The 20,462-nt window shown below is 41.0% G+C and overlaps 1 protein-coding gene across 2 annotated transcripts in view; it reads left to right on the top strand.

Annotated features, from left to right (window-relative positions):
* Positions 1 to 20,462, top strand: part of LOC310854285 (rho GTPase-activating protein 20-like) — a 58,867-nt gene that overhangs the window by 25,807 nt on the left and 12,598 nt on the right. The window contains exons 3-11 of one of the 2 annotated variants that reach the window (XM_083758884.1): positions 4,479 to 4,582; positions 12,700 to 12,785; positions 14,945 to 15,118; positions 15,899 to 16,051; positions 16,494 to 16,535; positions 17,106 to 17,190; positions 17,383 to 17,460; positions 18,607 to 18,673; positions 19,821 to 20,006. In XM_083758884.1, coding sequence (XP_083615010.1) covers positions 4,484 to 4,582; positions 12,700 to 12,785; positions 14,945 to 15,118; positions 15,899 to 16,051; positions 16,494 to 16,535; positions 17,106 to 17,190; positions 17,383 to 17,460; positions 18,607 to 18,673; positions 19,821 to 20,006 — 970 coding nt within the window. In that variant the 5' untranslated portion in view covers positions 4,479 to 4,483. The remainder of the gene's footprint in view (positions 1 to 4,478; positions 4,583 to 12,699; positions 12,786 to 14,944; positions 15,119 to 15,898; positions 16,052 to 16,493; positions 16,536 to 17,105; positions 17,191 to 17,382; positions 17,461 to 18,606; positions 18,674 to 19,820; positions 20,007 to 20,462) is intronic. The other variant, XM_083758885.1, reaches the window with a different exon arrangement.

Here is a 20,462-nt window from a genome sequence, read left to right as displayed (position 1 = left end):
CCCACAAAGGTTTTATGGCCATGATCCTGGATGGCTTGATTCTAGGCTTAAAATAATTGATGTAAACATTTTTGTAAATCTTGATGGGAAAAATTAATGGACGATTTTTCAGTGGAACCAGGAAACCACGCCCACTGCTTTCATTCATTTCACCTCAACTCGTCTCTGTTATGGCGTTCTTATTTACAAGATGATGATGGAACCTACCTACAGGTACCAGGTAAGTTTTCAGCACTGGGGTGGTTTTGTAATCTGATTTCAATAAAGATGGTTAAAAATACAAGTCTGTGTGTGATTATTATGCCTGTGGTGGACTTTTGAGTGGTGCAACCACTCCAAGGAACAGCAATGTCCGCGTTGTTCACCTATGTATGCGACGTTCACCTATGTATGAGCACGAGTATGACTATTAGTACCAGTAGGGGCGCTGTTGTGCCAAACAGAGAGAGAGATAGTGCTGTACTGTTGCCTGCTAATGAGAGAGAGAGGAGGGGGGGGAGGGGAGTTGCACCACTCAGTTCACACGGGTGTGATTTTTTTATAGATCGATTCACGTTGTGTTTGTTCACACACCGCTGTCTGCCTTTGTTCAAAATCTACGCTTTGTGTGTCACTCGGACACATGATATTCACGGAGAAACGACAACAACACGGACACGACACGTAGCGTTAGCGGCGCGCAAGCTTCTAGTATAATATAGGCAGCACAAGCAGTGCTCGTCTTAAATGTGTCCCGAAAGTGACATGTGAAAGTACATGTGCACTACATATTCAAGTACACAGTTCTTCCTTACTTTAGCTAACTTTGTTTTCAAATATGATGCTTTGCATGGTCCTGTTAATATTAGTGTATACATTTGTCCATGCAAACTTGGAAATCAGATGAGTGGTGGTAGCCTATATGAGCTGCAGACGGAGACATCAACATTTTTAAATGTTTAACCCATTTAGGCCTGACCTCAAAATAAATAAATATTTTCATGATTTTTCAAAAATAGCAGACCTACAAGCTCTTGGCGCGCCATGAGCTTGTAGATCTGCTATTTTTCAATAGCTAAATTATAACCTAATGTTTAAAACACATTAGGAGTTCCTGCTAAACCTAACAACCACTTTTCCCCCAAATGGCCCATTATTTAAATATCATAGATTGAAAATATGTGGGGGAGAGATGGCTGCTTTTCTTTGCCATGCCCAAGGCAGCTCATTATCAACATCACACTAGCTAAGCCTAATCATTACACTGATCCACTTTTAACAGGGCTGATTGTGGCCAATTTGGGGAGCGAACGTGTGCACACGGCACACACAATTTCTCTCTGTCACTTTTTGCCCTGGTTCTAATACTTTAGCCCAGTTTGTGGCCCACTTCTGTCCCCACTCCCAGAGGTATAATCGATTTGGGGACGATATGCATATTTTTTTTTCTGTGTCTTTGTTTCTATTTCAGAGCCTTTTTCTGGCATACGCACATTGTCTTGATGTGTTTTGAACACTGATAGTCAGTGTGCCACATATATAATTATGACACCACATCAAAATGTAATATTCCCAGCTGATTTTGATTGTCCATAGGATACACATAACCTTAGAAATATTTTCTTTCACATCAGGATGTAATGATCATTAAACTCAGAGCAATAACCCATGGCACCTAGTCATGAGTTAGGAGTTTGAATGAATGTACAATTATGTGCAGGATGTAATTTGTAGGTGTGAGTGGGCTTAACTTAACTGGCTAAACGTTTTTGGAATGAAAAGAAAAAACTTCTGTCTCACACTTATGCCAGTGTGCCAGTGATCACCCTCCCCTGTGCCAATGTTGGCACCCGTGCCTAAGGTTGCCTACCCCTGATCTAGGCTATATTCAAAAGCGGATCTCTGATAATGACTTCAAAGGAAAGGACCTGCACAATCACTGTCAGGAACTTGCATAAAATAAAAATAAATGTTGCTCTTTATTGGACGTTTGGGTCGTTAGACCTTCGTCGTGTGCGGGTCCTCTTCTTTGATGTCATTATCAGAGAATCCCCGTTTTGAATCTTAGCTCACCTTGAAACCAAGAGAAGTGTCTTCCTCAGGGTTCCCTGAGGAAGACTATTATTGTGTTTCCTGCACCTTTTTTAATTTATTCTGCATTGTGGCTTAGAGTTGTGCAGCCTCATCCTTCTCAATGTTATTACAAACAAATTGTAATGTAATGTTATTTTTTTTACATAATGGCCTACATTAAGAAGACATGCTTTAGCCGTGCTACTAACCGGGGAGCCAGTCACCCAAAATTGGACAGGACCTGCGATGTCATGCTGTACTTTTTATTTGTGTTTTTTCTATTAATTTGGTCATTAAGGTCCACAGTATGAGAGGCCTGCTCTTCCGCAAACATCGCGAAAATAAGTTATGGCAATTTTTGTATACCACACCATACATACAACCATATTTCCCAAATGTCATCATGCTTTAAGTAGCATGTGATAATTGTGACATGTCAAACTAGGGGGTTTTCATGATTCTGAATCCATTCCAAGCATTTGTAACACTCCTTGGCCTAAAAACGGCCATAGCCGTCATCACAAATGTGATGAGGTCAGCACATTTTGGCAAGTGGCTAAGGCTGAATTTATGGCCAAGTTTTCGTGCAAAACTAATACTTTTTTTCGCGATGTTTCCGGCAGAGCAGGCCTCTCATTCTGTGGCCTTTAATGACCAAATGAATAGAGAAAAACACAGGTTAGACCCTATTCCTTGAGCTTTTGGGCCTGTGGAGCCCCGGCTATGCATGGTAATTAAAATTGTTACGTTATGTGATAATTATTCTAGTTATATACAGTATAGTTATATTTAGACCCCAGGAAGATCCAAACAAAGAAATAAATCATTTTACTTGCCTGTTGCTTTTTCAAAGGCATATAAAGTCGTCTACCTGCAGAGCAGAAAATGCCACCTCTATTTTCTGTTTTATTGGGCAATGAGTGTGTGTACCTCTCTCTCTGTCTTGTCCAATTTGTGTGATACTGCAGGGTTTATGATACGGTTAGATAACGGGACAAATCTTTTACTTAGGTAAAACTTTTGAGTACATTTTCCACCACTGAATAATACTACTATAATGAAAAAAGTCAAAAAACAGTTGGAGACCTAGCATATCACTTTAAATCGTTTTCCTTTTTTGAGTTGCGCAGCTATAGTGTAGTGCCATTGACAATGCATGGAGAAATTACGTCATGTGGACGAGCAAATTGGCTATTTCGGTCCTACACAAATTGACAATTGACAATATTATTGATATTTATGTATATTTTGTTTTACGTCATGATGTACGATGATAAGAGCGCCCCTCACTTTAAACGAGTGTGATTTTTATTTTACACACACCTCTAGCCCTGTAAACATGACTCTCGTATTCATACGAGAGTCATGACGCAACTTCACCCTGGTTTTTGCAGACGCTACATTTACAAATTAAAATATATAAACATTCCCATTTCAAATATAAAGTACTCACAAAGTGTCCCACGGGTGTTAGTTAGTAGCAGCGCCAGCGATTAGAATTTCTGCATCCCGCGTTGTTTAATAAAAAGCATTTTTATCCGAGGTGTTATTTTGCCATTGGCTTTCAACTATCTACCTATCGGTCGGGAGGAGGGTGGCACTCGGTGTGTTCGATATAGGTACGCTGACCGCCCTGCCAATACAGACTAATAGGCGAGTGCGCTCCCGGTGTGCAACTGTGGATTTCCCAAACGAACCCCGTTTGAAAAAAGTAGCCGGAGAGCTCGGACAAAAATGCTTTTTATTAAAGAACGCGGGACGCAGCAATTCTAATCGCTCGCGCTGCTACTAACTAACACCCGTGGGACACTTTGTGAGTACTTTATATTTGAAATCTGAATGTTTATATATACGGAAATCTTGTAAATGCAGCGACTGCAAAAAACAGGGCAAAGTTACTGCATGACTGTCATGATAATTATCATGGCAGTCATGTTCCAGGGCTAACACACCTCCATCCTCTGCTCTAGATTGGAACCACTGACTGGTCCCAAGTGACCGGTAGGCCCCGCCCCCATCTGCCTCCAGGCTGTGCGTAAAGACGCATAATACTGAATTGGCACACTTTAAAGTCTGGGTTATTCTCACACAGACAGGACTCCTCTGTAGGTGAGGTACTTACTTCATTGCCTTACTTCTCATTCCCAGTGGATAATTAATGATGAAGAGCAGCTGTGTGACAGATTGACAGATCTGTTTAAATAGTCTCTGAGTTTCTGCGCCAGCTTGAAGTTCATTTATCATTTTTACGCACGATTCAATGCCAGCTAAACACGTTTTCTTTGGGTTCTTTGCCTGTATGTATCGGATGGGATGGCGCTAAAGAACAGACGTTTGCTATTATTGCATGATTTGCATCACCTTCGGGAGCCCGTCGTGCGACTTTGAGCTTCAGTGCGTTTTATTTATTTATTTTATTTTTTGAGCCTGGATGGAAAACATGTCGCCGCAGCAGCAGGACAGCCTGAGCCGTAGCCGAGCCTCTCTGTTCGGGGACGCGAGGAGCAGCGGACAACACGACAACAAACGGGTGCGTGTGTGTGTGTGTGTGTGTGTGTGTGTGTGTGTGTGTGTGTGTGTGTGTGTGTGTGCGCGCGCCTGTCACTCAGGGTGCAAATAACACTCAATACGGGTCCCTTGGGTTACAGTTGTACACATTAATTCGGCTAACCAACTGTTGTGTCTGTTATATAGGCTATCCTCCTTTCGACCCAGTTAGATTTGTGTCGAGCTGCCACACAGCCACTACATTATGCAGAAATTGAGCATTTTAATGTGTTGTGAATGGCTGCAATTTAGTCAAGTGAACGTTCTTATACCAAAACATATATATTTCAAAACAGGCCTATATGTTCAAAAAGTCTATTCCAAAGAACATAGGGCCTATATTCAATCAATATTGAATCCCATTGTCCATTCAAATTTCAGGATATATAGGAGCTGATCAGATATGTGCATCCGATTCTCATGCTTTTGGATTGCCAGCCCAGCCCTGCAGTAGGCTATGGCTACGCAACATGATATATTATAATACTAGAGACTGCTCCTGTTGTACTATTGTAGTCTACTGATTAAGGAATCCGTATACTACAACTCTACAACTGATTTTGTATCATTCTGCTATTCTGGGTAAAACGTGGGAGAATTCTGCAACATCACAACACAAACTTCTGACCTGAGACCAGATTCTACAAATGAATCTACTGTAAATCCTAACAGTTTTCTGAAAAACCTATGTTTCTATGTCAGTGGTTCTCAAACTTTCTGATGTCAAGGACCACCAAAATGATGTATTTGTCTGCAAACCCCATCAAATATGTTGTCCCAGGGACCCACAAAATCAAAGAGTTGAGTTAAAAACGTTCGCTGTGAAAGAATATAATAAGACGAAAATAATCAAATATTTGCACCACATTTTCACAATTTAAAAAAAATAGAAGATCTACCAGCTCATTACGTGGCACTGAGTGTTGCGCTATGAGCGTTGCGCTATGAGCTTGTAGATCTGCTATTTTTCACCAGCTAAATAATGCTTAAAGTGGTTAAAAGCTAAGGTGACACAGATGCTTCCAGGTCTTAATGGGTTCTAATTGAGGTTGCATGTTGTAATGTCCTTGTTCATTTCAACCTGCGTTAGCATGTTGACTTTCAACTGTGAGCAGCAATTTAACTACAATGCCCTGTGTGAGTCAAACCAGAATAGTTGGAATCCTGGGTCCCATGGCAACATATCACACTGGAATCCCAAACAAGAGATATGGTATTGTAAAAACTATACCATATCTGAGGACCCTGTTTAGTGCGAGTAGACAACTGTCACTTTAAATCTTGAGCATTGATTTATTGATTGAAAATGGTATTAACAGTTTGTAGAATGGGTACAGTTCAAGGAAAGTACAGGTCAATACAAAAACTGCTAATAGGATAAAACCAGAAAAAGCACTAAGACTTGTTTACATTTATTTTCAATTCATCAGAACATTTAAAGACATACAAATATGTACTTCTATGCAACAAAAAAAAATCATCATAAAAAAGCATAACCCTGAATGCCTGGGTTTGTGATCCCCATATATCCCATTCAGGAAAAAGCAACATTTTGCTAGTCAATCAAAGCTGATACTGCTGTATAGAATAGATGAACATGTACTTGACTGACTGACAGCAAGTATTCTTTTATGTGAAAAAGCTGTCATCACTGTAGTTATATCATCTGCCGTTTCTTTAGCAACTTGGCAGTGTGTGTTTGTACACAGTCAGAGACTGTTTAAGGCTGGGGCAGACCATTTTAAGTAGCCTATAGTTTTTTGTGTTTTTCAAATAACATGACTTTGACCTACTTTGGGCTGAAATGACATAAATTCCATTAGAGCAGATAATAACTGTCAGTTTGTGCTTGGAGCTAAGGTTTACATGGATGTCATGGAGGGAATGAGTTTTGCACAATTCTCCGAAAATATTGTTCTGGCATGAAGACGACTGGATGAAGAAAGAATCACACTTTATTCACTCACAACAGCTTGAATAACAATTGACGTGTGCGTGTGTGTGTGTGTGTGTGTGTGTGTGTGTGTGTGTGTGTGTGTGTGTGTGTGTGTGTGTGTGTGTGTGTGTGTGTGTGTGTGTGTGTGTGTGTGTGAGAGACTGTGTGTTTGACTGTGTGTGTGCGCCTGTCTGGAAGGCATTGGTCCAGAAAGGGCCAGTCTTGCATAAATCTAAATGCAAATATGATGCCAAAAACATGCAAATCAAGGCCTTAATCATCTTGGTTGGAATGTTCAAATTCATTCCGATGCTAAATCAAGTGTGATTCCAGAGCCTGAAAATAGAAAAAGTTATCATTATTATCGTTTATTGTAACGTATAATTGTATCGTGGCGATTTTAATTTATAGTGAAATTGTCCTCCGTCAACTGTCGACTTCCTGCGCACGCATGAAATGCTCACAGCCTGAGGACTGAAATCGGGACCGATCACGTCATATTCAAATCGGATCAGGAGCAAAAAACTCGTTCTGGACATCCTTGTATCAATATATGCATATATCATGATATTAGACTTCGTATTGTCTGTGATTTTGGATATTGTGCTATTGTGATATGGCATAGGTGTTCTATAAAAATAATGGTATCGGCATATACTCAAAATCAAATGATCGGAATCGAATCAGGAGCAAAAGTATGTGATGGGGACATCCCTAGCTGTCTTCTAGCTGTCATAACTAACCAACCACATTGCATATTCCTCTTGGAAACTCTCTGTACAACTAGGGATGTCACAATTAGAAATTTAAGTTGACGATTAATTGTCACACAAGATTAACAATTGAATTGTGTTTTTGGTGTTGAACATTGGACAACATATTAATACAAATGTAATTTCAGATTGCCTTTAAGGCCTAGCTCCCTCGTAATAAAAAAATGCACAGGGAAGATATGACAAATAACTTAAATATACTAAGAAATTACTGACATATTTAATAATTGTATACAAAAAGAGAATGCAAAAATGGCGGAAATAGGTGATCATGCTATTTCCGCTTGTATTTTATTTTGACGATGATGATTTTTGCAAGAATAATTGCGATCAGACGATTTTGTAATAATTGTGACAGTCCTGCATGTGTACAACCCAGCCCAGCTCAGCAGCATATTATCTTTACGAGGGGAGCAGCGAACACATCAGCAGGCTGGCCCATTTGTCCTCTCGTCTCATGTGGTTACTGAGTTACTAGCACAGTGTCATTAATCACACAACTGCGCGCTACTGTATGCGGACATTCTGAAGTCAGGTGGCGGTCAGCCTGTTCCGAGCCATGTTCATTCATTCTGGGGCTAGGCTGCCATGTTGTCCTGGACAAATAGCACCCAAATACATCTACATTCAATGACCTGATATATTACATAATTTCAACCCTTAACTACTAGCAGTGGTGGAAAAAAGTATTCAATTGTTTTACTTAAGTAAAAGTATCCATACAGCCATGTCTCTGTTACAAGTAAAAGTCTGGAATTCAAAATGTACTTGATGTACAAAAGTATTGGTCTCAAAATGGACTTAAAGTACCAAAACAGTTTTCAAATGTATACAAATAATTTTGAAAACGGCAGATCTACAAGCTCACAATGTGCCGCGATGCGACACATTGTGACTTTGTAGATCTGCTATTTTCAAATGGCCGAAATGTATGTAATGTATGTTTTGTAATAATAATCAAAATCTACAAAGTAACTAACTAACTAAATAAATGTAGTGGAGTAAAAGTACAATATTTGGCAGGTGCGTAACTACCGTGACGCAGGCTGCGTTGGGGCCCAGAGGCATTTGGGGCCCATGGCCGCCCACCTGTGCAGTCTGTAAGATAAAATTATAAATACATACAGAGATGCAATTGAGTGGCTGGGGGGCGGCCCACCCTCACCAGCCTGCATTGGGGCTGTCCAATACGGCCCTTCAGCTTGTTAAGGCATTGGAATGCTATACAATAGAGCGTCGCAGTCCCGCCTCCTTTCATGACGACGAGAGACCCGGAAAATAATTCCCCGTTCATTTTCCTCATAGACTTTTCAAAAACTATTTATTTAAAGACGTTTACGCCTTTTATTTTGGTCAGATCAAATTATTTGTAAGAAGAAAAACTAAACAAAAAGTGTTGTATCCTGCCCTTTATTCTTCTTTCTAATTGAGGTCAAGGGCTTGCCGCTTGCTTGCATCCCATGCATTTCCAACATACTAGAGGCGCGATGGACTGACGACCATAAATCTGGTGCATGTCACGCGGTGTGACGGAATATTCTATGTCTTCACTCATATTGACTGAGACTATGACGAAAAATTTTCGTCCGTCCACTACCTTTTGTCACTGACGTAAACTAACTAAATAAAAACTAAATAAAAACTAAGCTATGATGACTAAAAAACTATGACTAAATATATTGACAATTCTGTCAACAAATAGAAACTAATTCAAATGTTAGGGAGGGACTAGTGGAGAAGAGATCCAGTAGAAGTTACTAAAAGACGTGACACTCTGAAATTAGCCGATCTGATCGGCTATTTTCAGCATGCAACCAAGTGATTATCATCCATAATACGCCAAAATACATTGAGTTGACAAAATCAACTGTGGATTTAAGTAACACTAAATCTAAAACTAGACTAACATTAAAACATTTCAGATGACTAAAATATGACTTAAACTAACTCAAAAGACTGACTAAATCTAAATCTAAAAGACAGTTTATTCAGCTCCTGTGGCCATGTGATGCTGGAGAGCTTGTCTGTGTCCTAGTGACCTCTGCCCCTCTCAGGCTGTTACTACTATTCCATCGCTGAGCCCATGTACGGTGTATGCAAATTACATAATTGTCTCCACCAGGCCGAAGGCATGGGGAGAGAGTATGTTTTGCACTCCGTCCGTGTGTGTGTCCGTCCGTCCGGCACCGTTAACCCGGTCGATGCCAAATTTTGCACACACTCCCTGGATGCCAACAATGAACCTCTGCCCCAAATAACGGCCTGTTATAGCGCCACCAGGAGACCAACTTTTGATCGTTACACACTATCTCTATAGTCATGTCTTCAAGCCGGATCTGTCCGATATTTCATATTCCATCCTAATTGGCTAACATTGGCTTTCAAAGTTTGCAGGTTTGACCCGTTTTGAACAAAAACCCTCAAATCATGAACGCAGTGTGCAATTTATGTGAGATCTTTCACAGACTTTCCTACTAGGCTGAGGAATATAACCCACCCTTTTCACATTGGCCTGTTTTAGCACCACCAACAGGTGGATTTTTGCAAAACACATTTTTGGAACAAAATGCCTCAAATCATGAACGCATGGTGCAATTTATGTGCAATCTTTCACGGACTTTCCTACTAGTACTGAAATGAGAAGCACACTATAATCATACCAGCGGGCATGCTGGAATATTAGTTCATGAAATGGTTGATAAAAGCTGTTAAAAGAAAGGACAGCAAATGTAAAGCGTTAGCATGTTGGATTTCAGAAGTGGTGGAAAGTAACTTAAAAAAAAAAAAGTACTTAAGTACTGTATATTTTATTACAAAACATACAACCCACTTCAGCCCTGATGCGACGCATTGTGATCTTGTAGATCGGCTATTTTCAAACGATTTTTTTACGTTTGAAAACTTGAAATGAGAGTACAATTTGATGCCAATTGTTTGTACAATTTTAATTTCTGACTTGTACCAAAGTAGTTCTACAAATCTAAGTATTGATACCTTTACTTAAGTAATAAGTACAACAATTGAGTACTTTTTCCACCACTGGACTTCAGATAGTTGACTGGTGGAATTGAATGGACCTTTTCACAGCAGATATTTTGAGCGGTATAAACACAGCTGGAGGTAATGACATTAAACGTGGGACGCTACATTTAGGTGTTGCAGTGTGCAAGCAGAACAGCTCCCGTACAGTTATACCTTCACGTTGGCACACAGTAACACCTAAATGAATTCAAGCGCGCCCACCACAACTAACATTATTACCTTCAGCTGCGTTTAAAGTGTCTGTCTACTCGACTATATATTTTAATTGCAAAACCCGTGTCACATAATATGTGTTAAAAAGAATCCCGGCATGGGGAAAGGGCAAAAAAGTAGGAATACAGAGAGGGTATTTGTGAAAGAAGAAGAGAAGAGAGTGTCCTCTGACTATCAAAGCTAGCCCATGAAAAGTGTGACAAAAAGTGTCTCAGGGGTACAGTGACCGGATGGGAACCGCAAGGTTCTCAATTCCAGTTCCCAGAGTTAGTGTCAAAGTGTCCTTGAGCAAGACTCTGAAATCCCCAAGTGCTCCTGATGTGCAGGTTGGTGCCTTGCATGGCTCCTACTTTCCTCCGGCATCGGTGTGTGAATGTGTGTGTGAATGGGCGCTATATAAATGCGCCATTAACCATCTGGCTAATCTTTACGTCTCTAAATTCCTCCTATGTCATGATGCCGGCCGCTGTGACGTTTGGAGGCCACGGCAGGCGGCTGATGCTCTGATGGATGAGAGGAACATTAAGAGAGCTTATGTAACGACGACAGAGAGTGTGTAAACATGAGCCAAGCGTTATGTGAATGCCTGCATGTCTGCCTCTCTCACACCCAGCGGTGAGGGTGTGAGGATGTTTTTAAGCCCGATTTATACTGTGTCGTGCTTTTCAGTTATTCACACTTTATCTTGATTGAGCTGTAAGGCTGCGATGATGTGGAAAATAAACCGATCTGTGAGAGTCTGTAGAGAACCTCTGGGTAGAGAATATCGGCAGATATGGTAGTAATTCAATTGTTTTTTTATGGGGGGGGGGGGGGGGGGGGCTCATAGTTTGTCTCTCTGTCTGACCATCCAAAAAACATATATCCATTTCATTATTTTTCTTGTGACCTGTCAGAGGTTATTTTGCAACTTTAACACATTTGATCCTGGTGACAGGTGTACTTGTCCTGAATAATTACGGTCACTTTTCATTTTAAGCCTAGACTTTAGAACGGGCTGAACTTGCTGAAGGGTCTCACCTGAGGATGATCCAAGGCTGCACAGTGGCTCATATGGGCTTGACATGTCTGCTATGTAACGCAGACTTAACCTTAAAGATGGAGTGCCGTGATCTTTGTACCTTTTCTGCTTTGTACATGTCTATGGAGTTAACATGACTCTAATAGACACCCAGGTGTGGTTAGAATATTCAAATATGCACTTTTATTTTGTTTTAATCACGACAATCAATAATATTAATATCCATTATATAACTAGCTAGCTGACAAATGAAAGGAAGGCATAAGAGGGTTAATGGCGCGTTTGTGGGCCACCACGACAAGACTACCGTGCTTATATTTAATGAGTTTTTTTCTTTTTCTTTTTTTTCTTTTTGCTGTATCCCAATGAGAAAGACAGAAAAGGAAGTGAGCTGGGAAACAAAATGACTGTGACATTAATTAAACTGTTACTGATGGACCCTACTTTAACCACAACCCTTGGGTTAATGTTAAAGGGTAGGGTAAGTGATCTTCTTTGGTTAAAACAAAAAGATGTTTGTTAAAAGGTTAAATCACTATATTCTGATAATAATCATTGCTATAGAGTGTTTGTTCAGTAACAGGGGTCTCCCTGTCTCTCCAGCTCTTTAATAAACAGAAAATACATTTTCAGGTCAGGGACAACATTTCAGCCAAACATGGTAGCAATTTATCAGTGTAGTTTAAAATGCATTTTCTCTTTAATAAAAAGCTGGACAGACGTGGAGAGTTTTTGAACAAACACTCTATAGCAATGAGTACTATCACAATATGGAGCTTTTTAACACTTATTTTAACCAAAGATAATCACCTACCCTACCTAAACATCGCTATCATTCAGTGAAAACAGCAGATCTACAAGCTCACGTTGCATTTGCAACGGGACACAGCGAGATGGTAGATTGGCTCTTTTCAGGAAAGATGTTAAGTGTAGAGAGAAAACCGGAAGGGACCCTGCAGGGACCCTGTAGACTGTAGCGCCCTGGTGAACTCCAGTATGTGGTTTAATCTTACTGAAGGGACCATGTAGACTGTAGCGCCCTGGGGAACTCCAGTATGGGGTTTAATCTTACTGAATCACTTGTTGTTTTACATCATCTGTCTCCGTTTCTTTAGAGAATGAAGTCGCTGAGTAATCGCCGCCAGTCGGCTCCCTCGCTGGTTATCACCAAGGCTCTGACCAGGTCCAGGACCCTTTCCAGGTATGGTGCAGTGTTTCCTGGAAATATTTTGAAATGAGGAAAAAAAAGGTTTGGAATTTATCAAGGGCCCTGGAAAAATGGTTGTTTTTGGCTACTTGTTTGTTAATAAAAAAAAACCTTTTCCAAAACATGTATAACATTGCACAAATTCATATGTATAGCCTAACATAAGTCATTATTTGCCAAACTCTTTGGCCATTGCACATAGGACTAGTTGTAAGAGACTCATTGCTGAATGATTGTTATATACAGTAGGCCTGGAAATTGGGTTAACTACTTTGGAAATGCATTGGTAAAAAATGTGTGAACCCTGATCGTGTCCTTGGTGGGACAAGTCTTACTCTAACGGCAGCACACGTTCACAGGGCCAGCAGGCTTGGCATGTTTAAGGAGACTAGGTGGCAGTCTAAGCTATGATGACTAAAACTAAGACTAAATATATTGACAATTTTGTCAACAATTAAAAACTAGACTAAAATGCGCAGCCAACTGTAAATGCAGTCATTATAACGCCATCAAGGCCCGCCTAAATACATTTGTGTCAACAAAATCGACTTTAGATTTAGTTGACTAGAATAGTACTAGTACTTTATTACTACTAATAGTAATAGGGCTTTGTCGGCTAAAACTAAACCATTTCAGATGACTAAAATATGATTCAGAAGAAAATGTATAAAAAAATTGCTGTCAAAATCAACACTACTGGGTGGGAATCAGCTAATTGAGAGCTGTCTATGTAGTAGAGGTGGGACGATTCACTTACCTCCCGATTCGATACGATCTCGATACCTAGGGTGCAGATTAAATGTATAATTTTATCGCCATTCGATATCATGATTTATTCCGATTTACGTTACTTTACTTTTTATATACTAGAACATTTTAAAACAATTATAAACAATATAAACCATGAAAAGTCGAATCAGGCTTACTGCTTACAGCTTACTCTGAAAAAACTAACCTAAAATTATAGTAAAAAAAAACAAATAACAATTTGAAGTAACAATTAAAAATTGCGATATTTGAGCCCATCCCTACAATGTACACCCTTGCTAATGTGCACTGAAGTGATGATGAATGGCATCTAAGCCATAATAAATCATAATGAGTTCTGTGAGTAACATGTACAGAAAGAAGCCGCAGCATGTGAGATTATGTCTGCTAATCTCACACACTTTACAGAGCAGATTAGTGGAGGCAATGTTTATAACGTAACGCACGCACACACACACACACACACACACACACACACACACACACACACATACACACATACATACGTACATTCGTACATACACTAAACTGCTGGAGTAGCTGAGTCCATTCAGGTACATAATCCCTCTGTCTGTGGCCAATCCTATCAAGTGATAAGGGCTCTATTAATAGGCCTGGCTTTAATAGACCGCGTGGAACAGTGATGTGAATGAGTCCATTAAAACACTCCCGGCAGCGTGTGTGTGGACCTAATCCACCACCTAATCCATCACCCTGCCTCACCTTTCACATTCTATACAGAGTTTGGAACTACACCTCCTCAAATCCGAGCAAGGAAGCTGCTATTTCCGCTCACGCAAATATATTAAAAAAAAATATATATATATTTTTTAATATCAATTTCTGCTAAGCAGCAAGCTATATCTGCTTAGATGATTTCTATTCATATTAGACTGTAAAGACTAAACGGAAGTGGGGAGGAGGCTTCACTTCCGCTTTATCGCTCACTAAGGATCAGAGCTACCGTTGCTCCAGACTGTATGACGGGAGCATTTGAAAATTGGGAGGGGCAACAGTCTGGCAATGCGAGGCTACATTGGAAGCACAAATAAAAGAGAGATGGGGATAGAGAATACAAATATAAATTGAAGGTTCAGCAAGTGTATTGAATGTGTTTCTACCAGCTATTAAAATGCAGTCACTGAGCCCGACCGAAGCCAGATGTTTGAAGGCGACGCCAATCAACGCCAGGGATCAAAGCTTGCCTATATGCATTTAGAATGGTGAATCAATTAGTCCCAAACCTCAAATACAATTTGAGGTTTGAGACTCTCCCCCCCCCCCCCCCCCCCCCCCCCCCCAACAAACGTGCATTCGCAGGCATGTAAAATAAAACGGTTAAATGGTTTGATGATCACCAGCGTTGTGCGTTCTTCTGATTGCAGAGATTGCTTCCAGGCTCCCTTCTGCCCAGAGACATGCCCATTGGTCCAGTCCTTCCTGGTGTGGTCTGATAGGGTGTTTCTCCTGCATGGCCACACCCAGTTGAAAACTGGACTACAGACACAGGACAGACACCTGTTCTTGTTCAACAACATGCTGGTCATCGCCAAGGCCAAGTAAGTGGTTTGTGTGTGTGTGTGTGTGTGTGTGTGTGTGTGTGTGTGTGTGTGTGTGTGTGTGTGTGTGTGTTAGAGTTTTCAAACTCTGCCCGAACCAGACCCGCCCCGCCCCGACGTTTTAGGGCCGGGCATAAACTGTATGCTAATCGGTCCTACTGATTAACATACAGTATATGGGCCTCGAGCTCCATGAAAAAAAAATATATATATATTGAATTTGTTTATAATAATAAAAATAATAGTTCTGTTCTGTCTGTTTGTGTATGTATCTATTATGAAGATGGTGCTGACTGGCGTTTCACTTTTACTCTGTGTAGGGTTCTCAAATTCTGCACAAACCCGACCAGGCCCTACCAGACCTGACGTTTTAGGGCCGGGTCGTGCTTAAAATCTATGCTAATTATTCTGGCCGGGGCATCAGGCCTGGTCAGTTAGTGCCCAGTTAGGGCCGGGCCTTAATTTTCAGGCCCGATGAGAACTCTAGTGTGTGTGTGTGTGTGTGTGTGTGCGTGCGGTGACGACCAAACAAAGATGAAAAGAGTTTTTCCGTCATAGAGACGGACCGTGAGATACGTGATGTGGGAGATGTAGCAGACTCCATCTCAAAAGATATTTTGTTACACGGACCTCCCAGAAGATTTGAGTTAAAAAACGTTCGCCGGGAAAGAATATAAATTCAAAGATTTGCGCCACGTATTCACGCTTAAAAAAAAAAAAGCAGATCTACAAGCTTAGTTTTATAGTTGTTTCCCCATGCATGTCTCCGTCTGTTCTCAGGTCAGGCAACCAGTTCAAACAGAAGGCGCAGGTGCGCGTGTGTGAGATGTGGACGACGTCGGGCTGCATGGCGGAGGTGTGTGAGGGCAGCACCAGCCCAGAGAGCAGCTTCGTCATGGGCTGGCCCACCTGCAACTTTGTTGCCATGTTCAGGTACCATTGCGTGCGCGCGCGTGTGTGTGTGTATGGGCGTGCTAGGGATGTTAACAATTGATCGTTAATCGCCGCTAAGAAATTATTCAATTAAAATGAACAGTTAACAATGAATTGTTAATTCTGTGGTTCTATCATTGGGCGGTTTTCTGTGAATGTAATTATGTCTGTGTCCACCCCCCCCACCTTGGTAGCCACAGAAACGTCTCTGCTTTTGCATGTGATGTGACAGACAAAACGGTGCATTTCATTTTATTCCTGATAAAAGATGCCATTATCTGGCCCTGTCTCTCAAATGGTTAGTTGTTGTATTCTTTTTATGTTAGACATTATTGAGGGAAATCAAGATTTTCATATAAATAAACGCTGCTTATAAACTAACCGGTAAATCGATCGATAAGGTTATCATCTAATGTTCACGATGCCATCTCTGCTTCCACAGCTCCACAGACCAGAAAGATAAATGGTTGTCCCTCCTCCAGAGGTAAGAGGGTGTGGGTGTGTGTGTGTGTGTGTGTGTGTGTGTGTGTGTGTGTGTGTGTGTGTGTGTGTGTGTGTGTGTGTGTGTGTGTGTGGTATGCAAATATAAGATAGCTATAATTCAAATACATACAGTACAGTATATCAATCACAATTAGAGTGGATCTAATCTCACATAGCCAGACAATTCCACAATCTTCCAAAAAGAAGAAGAGTGTTTGGTGGTGGTTGTTTGTCACAGAGACTCTTTTAAGGCCAATACTAAGCCATAATCAGAACTTGTTAAACCACTGAGTAGTTTGACCGAAGAACTTTGTGAAGGAAAGTTTTGTTTGAGCGTTTCTGGTGGTTTAAGCTCTGAAGAATTCAGAGCTTTTGGACAAAGGAACGTGCTGAGGCCTCCTGACTTGAAGGTTGGGTGTGGAGTATATATCTTATAACTGTGGTGTCATTTTGTAGTGGAGTTGTATATATTATATATATATATATATATATGTATATTCTGTCCACAAAGTAAGAACTTGCATATTCCTTATTGTCTCGTCTGTGATTTCCCTCCTCCTCTCTTCTTTAGCCGAATTAAAGAAGAGAAAGAGAAGGAGGAGCCTAAAACCATCCCTCTCAAAGTCTACGGGAAGGGAATCAACAGCTTGGCTGATGTAGGTTTACTGTTACTGTGTGTGTGTGTGTGTGTGTGTGTGTGTGTGTGTGTGTGTGTGTGTGTGTGTGTGTGTGTGTGTGTGTGTGTGGTAGTATTCTAGACATTATGCTCGGTTCCATTGGTTTCGTTGCAGAGTTTCCTATTAAGCCGCTATTCAATGCTGTTATATTATATCTCCTTCCTGGTTCAGATCAAAACCCTTGCAGTCAGTAACTGTGATTCAACCAATGAGGTGGTCCGATTGGCCCTACAGCAGTTTGGCATCGCGGTGAGTACCTGGTTACATCACCACCAGTGAATTCCCTTTAGGATGATTGGTAGATCAGTGGTTCGTTTGTGAGACCGGGGGTTAAAATCCAGATGGAAAGAAAGCCCCCTTAGGCTTTTTGTGTTATTCTTTTAGCATAAACTTTACCTGTACTGTTAACTCATTGACTGACACTCCTTAGAAAAACGTCCATAGACACTTTTCCAAATTCTATCACATTTGTGATGATGGCTGTGGCCGTTTTTAGACCAAGGAGTGTTTTTCGTGCAAAACAAATGCTTGCAATGGATTCAGGATCATGAAAAACCCCTAGATTGACCCGTCACATGCTACTTCAAGCAGATGAAATCTTGTACATTTTTTTATATAAGTTGTTAGTGGTACCCTAGCTCTGGTCCATATCCTTCTACTGCTTCTACGATTCTGCCCTGCAGTATAAGGCTATGGGACTTTCGTTTTAAATCTCAAATCGAATGCAGACCAGCCTCTCCTCTTTAGCGTAAATAAAAAAAAAGTTTTTGCTACTCACCAAAACAAAGGCGGGTCGTGTCATTAGAAAGCCTACTTTCTTTAGTGGATGCACTCTGCCACACGTATAAACGGTGCTTTTTGGCCAAAAGGGGATTTTGTTTCCACCGATATTGCCCAGAGAATTGCCTCATAGAGAACAGAAAATCCCTTTCTGGCCAAAAAGTACCGTTTATACGTGTGGTGGGGGGCTCAGAAGTGCGCCCACTAAGGAAAGTAGGCTTTCTAATGACACAACCCGCCTTTGTTTTGGTGAATAGCAAAAACGATTTTGATTTGAGATTTAAAGTCCCATAGCCTTATACTGCAGGGCAGAATCGTAGAAGCAGTAGAAGGCTATGGACCAGAGCTAGTGGTTCCCCAACTTTCAGCAGCTGTCACAAACTTTCACAAGGGAGTTGGCTTGGAACAAAATGAGATTTAGCTAAATTTCCCTAATTACACCCTGTCCCAGTTTCAAAAATAGTTTCTCATTGTTGTTTTCAGTGGTGAACAGTGTATACTCAAGTAAATATGTTCTAAATAAATTTTAGAACATTTCACAATGAAACATTTCCAGTTCTTTAGTTGCTATCCACCACTGCTTGTTGTTTTTAATAAAGTACCTCTGTTTCTTAGGGCAACGTGAAAGACTACCAGCTGTGGGTTTTCTCAAAGAGGGACAACGCACCCTATCCTTTGATTGGTCAGTGAGTCTCCTATTGTACATTTGTACATGATGTCCAGTACCTTTCTGAGGGTTCTCCATTTTGTTATCCGGAGAGATTAGATTTTTTTAATCCCTATATTCAGTCCCTATAGGACTGAATATACTCTATTATCCCATTAAGGGCTGTTTCATACTCCTATTTAGTCCCGAACAATAGTCGGTTCTGGAAAGGTCTAGGGCTGACTTAAGATACTCCCTCACAGCTAGCGCTGAAGTTGCTTTTAAATATTGGGGTTTTGTGGCTGGTAAATGAGCTTTGCAACGTGGATACATATCTGACTGACCCTCACTGTCACGGTGCGTCTTCCTCCAGCCAGCTGGGTGTTGTGTTTGTCACACACAAACGTTACGTGTGTGTGTGTGTGTGTGTGTGTGGTGTTGTGTTTGTCACACTCACAAATGTGTGTGTGCGTGCAAAACACAGCTCATTAAGAACATGATGTGCTGGGAACGGCGGTATCTTGTGTTTAGTTTCTTATGTGAACGTGTTGTTTATTTGTGTATCCTAGTATAGGTTTGTAATTATTTTAGACAGTATTTGTTTTATTGTTAAGAACGAGTGTGAGAGGAGAGGAGGACAACAACACTGCAGCCAGATCTGCCTGCTCTGCAGAGAACCTCCCAGCCACAATCATTTGGAAGTTGGTTGGTCTCTTCCAAACTACCTGTTTGTGTGTCTTCAAGGCAGACAAATTGAACTCGAAGCTGGGCTGAATGAATGAGGAAATACCGCTCTAGTGCCGAAATGATTTCAGCTCGTCAGAAATTTTCAGTGGCACCGAAGCGGCGACTTTTTGGGACAGTTCCCAAGCTCATAGCGCAAGCTTGTAGAGCTGCTATTTTTTTAACAATCCTGAAAACGTGTGCAAATCTTTGAATATCTATCCTGTCACAGCGAACGGTTTTAACTAAATGATTTGCTTCTGGGGGTCCCTGCCCTGGAACAAAATATTTTGAGATGGGCATTCGCGGCCAGATACATATCATTTTGAGGGTCTTTGATATGAACATTTTTGAGAACCACTGATATAGAAACATTAGAAGACATTTTGTAGAATCTGGTCTCAATGGGTTATTCCTCACTCTTTGTCTCTCTGTTGTCGCTCCTTGTCTCTGACACCAGGTCACGAGTTTCCCTTCAGTATCCAGATGGGTCATGTGAGGGAGCCGCCGTCTCAGGGTAACAAGGACGCAGTACTGACCCCCGACAGACAGATGGCGGTGCAGGCAGAGCTGCTGCTGCAGGCTAACAAGCAGTGCCAGTTCATTCTGAAGCGGCGCCCCTCATCACAGCAGCATGAAGCCATAGGTGATTTAATAGACTACAACTCCGTTACAGACTTCCCATTGTCCAGTTACGCCAGAGCTGGGGTTTGCCAATCCGATCACGTGGTTGGCCAATCACGTCATTTTCAAATTATCAAAAAATGGTCAAAAAAATTAATGTGATCGTGACACCCCTAGTATCAATATTATATCATGATATTAGACTGGATATTGTCTGTGATGTTTTATATTATACTATTGTGATATGTCAAAAGTGTCAAAATCAAATTTCGGGGTTAGACTATAAGCCAATAAAAACACGCGATTGGAGCATCCCTAACCAGAGCCGTTTGAGACTTGATGCCTTGCTCAGAGGTACTTTTTACAAAGTAGTTTGAAAGGAGAGTTGGATGTTTCTTATTCACCTCCTCTCTGCTGATTGTCACACAGCTAGCTTGGGAAATTGAACTGTCAGGTGACAATTACTCTGACTTGGCAT

The sequence above is a fragment of the Protomyctophum parallelum genome, assembly GCF_964188405.1.
Source record: "Protomyctophum parallelum genome assembly, chromosome: 23".
NCBI lineage: Eukaryota > Metazoa > Chordata > Actinopteri > Myctophiformes > Myctophidae > Protomyctophum > Protomyctophum parallelum.
The sequence above is the reverse complement of the archived record's forward strand: the minus strand, read 5'-3'. Positions and strand labels throughout refer to the sequence as shown.